We start from the raw sequence: 9,170 nt of genomic DNA on the forward strand, positions 1-9,170 counted from the left end.
TGCATTTAATGCATCAATAACATGTAGGGTAATTTCTTGATTAGTTTTGGGTAGCATCTGTGTTTCTGAAGCTGCACGAGTGTGACAAATGGTCGGGGAATAAGAGTCTTCTACAACATCAGCAAACTGCCCCCCTTCACCCCACGCCACCCCAGCAAACAAAACAAATGCCCCACACCTCGAGACATTTCGGTGCCTGAATTATTAATAAAATAAGCATGATAATGAATAATCTATGTTAAGCATTTTCTTACCCTTTATTTTTTCATTATGATCAGAAGAGGAATATGATTAACAGCAGTTTAAAGTTTAGCAGTACAATTTCAGTATTAAATATAAAACTACACTGCAAGTTGATGTATTTTAAAAATGGTTATGTATACTCTAGCCTTAAATCTATGTATCAAATACAAGTATCTCAATTGTTTCTTGCCTTGACAATTAACATATCTAACAAATTTCAACAAGCCAGACATCCATCTTTTCCATTAAAAAAAAAATAAGCAAGCACACCAACTCTTATTCATAGCAAGGGGGTGTAAAGATTCAACACTTTCCTGAGTGTTGTGCAAAGAATAACAGGTTCGAGAAACTCAGTTAAATAAATGTAATGATAAACCTAAAGCTAAGCTGGAGGACCTTTTGATTAACTTCATATTTCATATATTATTTGTATCAGTTGAGAGCAACATGAGTTACAGAACTTCCATGAAAACAAGCCACTTACAAGCAGGTGGTTAAGCTTGATCAGTTTATTAAAAGGATTATATGACACGGTTGCCTGCAATAGCAGGGGACTGGATCTGATGACCCAGGAAGTTCTTTCCAGTCCCATGTTTCTAAGCCATGCACCAAGTGTATCCAGCCCACACTTTCACATTTGGAAAAAGCCAAAGCCACACACACACTCACAGAGGGGGGGGGCGGGGGGAAAGGCCTTGATGACATTGTATAATTTCTCTAAATATTCACTATGCAGAAGGGAACAGAGCTAAAGTCCTGTACAGAGGATACATTTACTCGAGGTTGATGTGGTACTGAAGTCAGTTAATAATTAGATACCTCCAGGCAGATTCAGTTACAGGGCATACCAACACTGCACACTGCCAGACAATTTCTAATCGAGCCAAGAACCTCTTGCAGGAATGAGGTCTCTTTGCTAGCAAGCACAGAGCACACTGAATAAGCTAAAAGCAGCTGTTCTTAAATGAACTACCCTACCAACCATGAGTGAATGACAGATAGATGGTAAAAAGCATTTACCTACTAGACAAGATCTCTCTGCACACTCAGGCAGAATTAGCTCAGAGCAGCAACCATTGCTCCTACCTTGCCTGTCTCTTTGAGTACGTTCTCTTTAAAAGCTGGTCTACAGAATCAGTGCAGCCTTTCTCAAGCACTACCAAAGTAGCAGTTTGCAGCTGCCATGCAAGACTTTACTTTCAAATGGTAGTCAGATATTCCCATCACAGTGGCCAGTTTGCTAAGACAGCATACACAGCCATAGCAAAAAGCCTTTGCAACAACTAGAGATCTGAACAATTGCCTACATTTAGCCCATCTAACTTTAGGCACTTGGTTAAGGTGTCTGGGTCCCTAGTCACCCAGAACTCCCTCCAACCTCCCCAGGGAAAGAAAAAAAAAAAAATAAAAATCACTGAAGGCAGATAGTCTCACCTGCCTTCTGGAGGTGTCTCTTGACCCCCCCTGAGCAAAGCTGCATTTCAAACAACCATGTTCTTAACACAGGCACCTCAGTTAGACAGGATGAATGGAGACTTGCAGCTCTTTCAAGAGATAGTATTAATACTCTCCAAAACCAAAGGCAATTAAGCAATTAAGGTTTGCAACTCCAGTTACCTTTGGAAACAAACTTCTAGTCAAGTAATTAAGCTGTAGTCCCTCCCTCCCAAGCATAAAAGCCTTTCACATGGAGGCTCTGCTATTAAAAAAAAAAAAAAAGCCACCTTCTTGCAAACGAAGAGTGGACACCACTGCTTTGCCACTCATTCATGGGGAAGCTGAAGGACCAGAGAACACTCAGAGACCTGGAATGACTAAGCACTGCTAGTGCATGCAAAGCAGAAGTAACAAGATGGTTTTTAAATTAACCCTAGTCCTCTTCTCCACCCCACAAAATTCATGCAAGTGTTTGAGAAGATAGTCAAGACATAATAGCCCCAGTTTCCAAAAAGGCTGTTGTTTTGTTTTTCCATATTGTCCTTTGTTTTCTTTCTGTGGGTAGAGAAATGCATTTTTGGCATGTTTGAGAATCAGATATCTATGAAATCCATGCTGTTTAGATTCTCCCACTAGTTTCTATAACCTGTCAAAAAAAAAATAAATCAACCTATACATGTTTCCCCAGTATTGACATGCATGCTCAGACCTCTCCACTTTAGTGAAATGAGGTGTTACTTCTGTGCTGATAGTTGACGAGTCAGCATTGCACGACTTTGAGACCAACTAAATTAACATTGTCGTAATATGAAAGGCAAGCACAAGTTCATTTATTTATAGCAAAGGTCTTGGGTTACAGGAGGTCAGTTCTTGCCATCTTGAAAAGATAGGGGATAACTTATTGCATACATGTGCATTATAATTTAGCAGCAAGTCATTCATAGAAACACTTCCCTCCTACTGCTTTTTTGGTTTATTATCTCAATTATATATATATTTTAGCTTTACAAAGCATTTAACACCACCTTTAAGTTAATGGTCTTTTATTGGAAAAAAAGACTAGCATTTACAACTTGGAATGGACATAAATTGTAATATCTTGAACAGCAATGTTGATAGTTGTGCTGAAGTCCACAGGCTACTCCGCCAGCTCCAAGTCATGGTACAGAAGGTTTTAAAAATATGAGAGTCCAAAGATGCTCCCTTGGTGAAGGTTTCTTTTAAAAATTTTGTGAACGGTAACAGCCCGACACCCGTTTCACTATAGTGCAATGCAGACAATGTTAAACCAGTATTTTAACACAGACATGCCATCCATAGTTAAGATCATCGTATTTTTGGAGCACACTGCTACGTACAGGAGAACCATTCAACCTTTAGGGCATTTTCTCTAAGTTTTGCATCCTTCAACCATTTTGCTGCATACCATCCTGAGGTATAAACCAATTTTAAAGTAAACCAGCTATGACAATTTATACTACAAATTGAACTAGAATCCACTGTTGAACAAAAGAGTGGATCCTTTAGGTTGGTTTTTTTTTTTCCTTTTAATACAAATGTCTGACTGTGCTCAATTGTCAAGCTGCATGCATGAAAAACTGGCCAGCCCAAACAGTGTAATAGTCATTAGCAAATGGAACTTTTGAGTTCACTAAGTGCTTCCTTTTTTTTATTTTCAAGGTAGTACAATTATTTATATTGTAAAACTGATGTTTAACTTTATCTCTTGGGGACAGGACCACCAACCATTACATGCAGTTTGTGGACAGAAGGTATTTTGACATTCAGTTTTGCTATACAGAAACAGAATGAATAAATGAACATTTTTTTTGCAAGAGGTAAGTAAAAGATTCAATTTGATTCTTCTAGAGGAAAAAAAGGTGTAAAGGAGGTCTCTTCACTTTGCAGTCATCATCTGTACGAATTCTGAAAAGACAAAAAGTCACTGATTTATCGTCTCCAGAGTACTTTAACCAGTATGTCTTAAACACACTTGGCATAAACAAGCCCTTTCCACTGCATCTAGTTTCTGTCCACAGAAGTGGACAACTGAATAAACTGGTGTCTCAAGTACTACAAATTAACGCCCCATGCAACAGTCTTTCACTCAATCTGAGTAATGGTTTTGAGTCAAGACAAGCATCTTTTTTACCTTCATAGTTGACTTGCCCATCCCCATCAATGTCTGCTTCTCTGATCATTTCATCTACTTCTTCATCTGTTAGCTTTTCTCCTAAGTTTGTCATAACGTGACGTAGTTCTGCTGCACTGATATAGCCATTACCATCCTGTGAGGAAAGAGTTGCACAAGATCGCGATCAACAATCCTGACACTGATTAACTCTTGAAACTACATTTAGGTTTCCAGTAACTGCTTCTGAACTAGCCTTTACAGCACTTGGGACAGAGTTGTACAGACCCAGTACACTGTATAACCCCTACAGCATGTACTAGTCCCACTGCCTTATGAAGCATGCATGCCACCATATCCTTCTACACAGTTATTGTACTGTAATAATAAGTGCATGTCTCATTTGTAGCTGTGATCAGATATTTTAATGCTTTTAAGGAGTTTTCAAAAATAAACCAAGAAACATTTTTTTGTTATCTCTCTGCTGCCTAAGCAATGCAAAAAAAAAACCAAAAAACCAACAAACCACAATTTCCCCACCAGCAAGGATAAAATCAGCTTTCCCTTCCCTACTACCCCTATAGCCAGACTGCAGGTGGCTAGGTCAGGCTTCTTGGATCCAAGATGGTATAGAACAAGTCTTCAAAGAAAAGACACTTAAATTCTACTCATAAGGAGTTGTGAAAAGTTTTGTGGAAGAAAAAAAAAAAGGGAATGACACTTCTAAGTCAGTGTTCCCATTAGCAATCTCCAAACCTAGAGCTCATCCCTAGCCATTTCAGAAATTGTCCTCTTCCATCTACAGGAAGATTATACAAGCTCAGAACAGGAGTTCAGACGGCCATCACAGGCAGACAAGCTACCTTAGTGGCTTTAAACACAAATCTAGTCTGCAAAAATAACCCCATTGGGTAGTAATTGAACATTTCCTCTAGCATCTTTTCCAGGGAAGTACTAGAGAGTGCCACTTTTTTCATAAAAAAAAAAAGTAGTAAGGCCTTCTTCCACACATGCATGTGCATCAGCTTAGCAGCTGCACCAACCACTGCTCAATACAATTCTCTTGTAACATCTGTCAAATTCAAGCAACCCAAAGAGGGGAACTCCTGTTCTAGAAATAATTGACCTTCATCATGTATGCCCAGGTATCCTTAAAGGGGAGTCAAGCTCGTAAGTCTTCCTGAAAGCAACCTCAAAATCCACCTCTTGAAAATGGAACATGCAATACTTCATGCCCCTCTAAATACTGATGACATCATCTTGGCTTCAAAAGCTTCCATAACAAAGTATAAAATCGTGTGGATCCATGCAAACACTTCCCATTCCCCCAAAGTCAGGAGGTACAAAAAATCCCCACCCCTCCATCCTATCCCACCCAAAAAAGCCACCCCGCAAGTACCAAGTTCTGCTCCTCTCTGTTCCTAAAGGAAAGGCCAGAAAGTTTTCCTCATGGATGAGCCTATAGCTTAGGCCTGCTGGGTAAAGCAGGTAGAACCAGCCAGCAACAGTCCTGGTTCTGTTTCCAGAACAGTCTCTGCCCTATTTCCAATTCCTCTGCTTCTACTAGAGGACTTCTTTCCTTACAGACAAGAGAAAACACTGAGGAAAAAAAGAACATCATTACCGCTTCTAAAGAATAGCTGTACTTTTATTAATACCTTGTCAAAGACTCTGAATGCCTCACGGATTTCTTCCTCGCTGTCTGTGTCCTTCATTTTTCTGGCCATCATGGTTAAAAACTCAGGGAAGTCGATAGTGCCATTGCCTTAATGAAAAGAAACTTCCAAAAATTAGACTTCCATGTTTTTCTTAATACAGAAAAAGAAAATCTGGCATTTAATTTAGCTAGGGACAAGATTGACAGATCCTCTGTTAACCATTCTTACAAAGAACTGGACCTTCTCTCTCAATTGCTACCACTGCATTTTTCCTATTGCAATCTGCAGTAGCCGCTGTCACTGCAGTGTTTCAGCACAAAGAAATCAACTGTTGCCTTCTCTCCAGGTCAAGCCATACCTTTTGCAGCCCAAGTTGCAAGTAAAACATCAGTTTGATGCTCCAAGGTTAAACAATACTAATATCTTTACTTCAAATCATTCCCCAAAATTAATTTAGTTTCTTTAGAATCTCCCAACCGCCTGTGGGAAATTCCAGAAGGGAGTGTATTATAAAGCTGGCACTACAAATCCAGCATATCTAAAGTTTGAGGAAATTCCACTTCACTAAGCTACTCATAAATACTTGTTCCTTGTCAAAAATCAACTTCCTTACCAATGTGACATACACCACAAAAGCAATGCACCATTTTAAGGGGCAACAAGGACCTGCAAATTCCAGTGACATGACAAAAGCTGCCATTATTTGGTATTTACAATAAGCTTAGCACTAGGTGTTCTTATAGGTATTTCACTGCGAAACTGAAAATCCCTGGTAACATCCAGTCCTTACCCCTAAGATTTTTAATTCTTCATTCAGAGTGAAGATTCAAACTTCCAGCTGCTCAAAGCTATGAGAAAAGTGGTATAGTGAAGAAACAAGTTCTTTAAAACAGCAGAAACTAGATTTGTATAGTCAGGATTCAGCCCTACTTGCCAAAATAAAAAAACAGCCTCGCATTAAATAGTTCACTCTGCAACTCAGATCTACCCTTTGCTTGAGGGAAACATACAAGCTCACTGGGTAAGCAAAGCAAAGACTCTAAGTACATGCAGTTTAAGAAAACCTTTTCAGCTTAGGGATTCCAGATTGAGACATACACAGCTATTTATCATCACGGCCAGCTTTATCTTCCAGCTAAATCTGAATACAGGTTCTGTTCATTGAGGATTTTTCAAAGCTGAGTACACACAGAATAATAGCAAAGCCTTCTGCCATAAAACAAGTTTAAATAGATGGGCAGGCATACTTATTGGAAGTCCTCAGTCTCCTTTCGTTTTTAACCTATCAGTGTAGCATTGTGGACTGCAGCCTAGGGAAACCACTATACACAAACTCTACATAGTACTGCAAACCCTAAAGTTTTTCAGTATCTGCATCCAAGAGTTAGCAATTAAGGTCAACTATACGCTTTCAGGAAAGTAGTTGTAATGAATGTAGTCCAATAATCAGATAATCTATTCTCTTGCCAATATACTTACACTCTTCTTTTACAGATATACAGAAAAACCACTATCACACCCAACATACAAGATCAAAGCCTTGACATCACTGAGCAGGGGAAAGCATTTTTCCTTTTCATGACTGGTAGTCTGTCTGCAGTCTCAGAAACAAGATGTGCAGTTACCCCTTCTGGCATCCATTTAAAATAATTCTGATAGGGGAAGGTTTTTCTGCTTTTGCCTCCAATCCCTCTGCCGTCTCAGTGATTTAGCACACTACATTAGATTATACAGTCTCTCCCTGTTGTGTTTGCAATTCTTGGAAGTTTAGCACTATTCCACTCCTACCACATTTTTTGGCCTTAGACAAAACCACAGAAATTAGTACAGCTATTAAGACCAACACGGGATGATGAAACATGTATAGAAAAGCTGGGTGGAAACTCAGGTTAACGGCAGGTCAGGGCAAGTCAGATAGCAACAGGAAGCCTGTGACCCATAAATATTAAAGACAGACAGTATACCTTTGACTCTGCCCATCCCCTTTTTTTAGATTCTCACTAATACTGCTAGCATCTTTGTTTGCTGTGCAGAGAACAATCAAAAAATTGACACCTCTGAGTTGATATTCTATCTAGCCTTTTAAAACTGCTTCAAGAGATCAATGTCACAGAATCTTCTCTATGCAGTCCAAGCCCAGGTGTGGAGGTCATACATACATAAGATGATCACAGCACTAATAACAACCCTTACAACACTTACCATCAGCATCTACCTCGTTGATCATATCCTGCAATTCTGCTTCTGTTGGATTTTGACCCAACGATCTCATGACAGTTCCCAGTTCTTTTGTTGTGATAGTACCATCACCATCTTTGTCAAATAGGGAAAAGGCTTCCTTGAATTCTAGAGGCAGAAACAATCCCAGTGTTTAGTAACATCACCAGCATGAGAAGACTGCATTCTAAAAAACGCACTCCCCTGACAATGCCTGGTACGATTTTAGGGAACATTTTACCTAACTAACTATGCATTGAGAGAATCAGCACTCCAATATTAATAAAAAAGTTACTTACAGTACCAACATGTAATTTGCATAGGATATTCAAATTTATTTCATGTGACTATCACCTGCATTACAACTCCATAATGCATTTCACCATCATCTTGCCCGAGGCACAGTCGCACCATGAACAGCAGCTGCTCGAGATAAGTGAAGGGACTCGCAGGGTTCCCTTCACCATTAACAGACTTACAGGAACAATAAGTGTTGTAATTTACCACCCATTTTTAAGGCATACAGTAAGAATTTATGTCAACCACAACTGTGTGGCTGGTCTCCAGAAGGTCAAATAATGATCCTTCTCCTAATGAGCCTGAATTACAGACACTCTGATAGAAGGTATTTAAAAGACACTGGCTCATATTATGTGTAATAAATCCATTTTAGGTTTATTTGCTGCCATTTCAACTTTATTTTCATTTTATTAAAAAGAAAAAAAGAGTACCTAAGTCTGCTTTGACTTCAAGAAGTTCACTTAAATCTAGCAATTATTTATGTTTGCAAGAAATCTAGAAGGACTTGGCTCAAGTCTGAAAGTCTAAAAAAATCATTATCTGTAGTCCAATGAACAAGCAGTCTAAATTAAGAGGCAATTAACCAGTAATCTTCCAGAATGGTTTTCTTTTTAGTTCTTTTTTAAAAAGTGTTACAGACTTTTATATTGTCAAAAAGTGTTTCTTCCCCCATTATGTTTGAGAACTTTTTTTTTCAGTCACAAGAACTAGCAAAAAAAAAATCATTTATCATCAAGACACTTACCAGCAATCTGTTCTTCAGTCAGCTGATCAGCCTACACAAAGAACAGAACATTTTAGAATATTGTTTACCCCTAGCTATGTCAAGGCACAACATACTTCTTTCAGATTTCAGTCATGATTTACCATTACTTTTACAAAGCCACTTTCAACCCCTGGAATTCTGCCCCCGCAAGGAGATTCCACTCACCTATACCACACATCCATTTCCAAAAACGTGTAAGCTAACTTGTTTTGAAACCGCACATGAAGAACCAGACTTGCCATCCTTTGACTCAGAGAATCTGATTTGGTCAAGTGACAGACACAGGGCAGTTCCTCGCAATTGGTCAGAGAGGCATGAAATCCTTAGTGACATGTGTTTGGGGTTTCACATCACATCAGATGTCCTTTCCAGCAGTATAGTGACCCTAATACTGCGTGGGGCATTTGCACATTAGTGA

The 9,170-nt window shown here is 39.0% G+C and overlaps 1 protein-coding gene across 1 annotated transcript; it reads right to left on the bottom strand.

The window, feature by feature from the left end:
* Positions 1 to 238: 238 nt before the first annotated feature.
* Positions 239 to 8,774, bottom strand: LOC104465325 (calmodulin-A-like; the record flags this gene model as incomplete). The annotated part of the gene is given in 5 exon segments (XM_010078325.1): positions 239 to 3,606; positions 3,833 to 3,968; positions 5,470 to 5,576; positions 7,672 to 7,815; positions 8,732 to 8,774. Coding segments are annotated over 5 exon segments (459 nt in total), but the record flags the coding sequence as incomplete, so codon positions are not given.
* Positions 8,775 to 9,170: the final 396 nt, after the last annotated feature.

The sequence above is a fragment of the Pterocles gutturalis genome, unplaced genomic scaffold, assembly GCF_000699245.1.
Source record: "Pterocles gutturalis isolate BGI_N339 unplaced genomic scaffold, ASM69924v1 scaffold4881, whole genome shotgun sequence".
Taxonomy (NCBI): Eukaryota; Metazoa; Chordata; class Aves; order Pterocliformes; family Pteroclidae; genus Pterocles; species Pterocles gutturalis.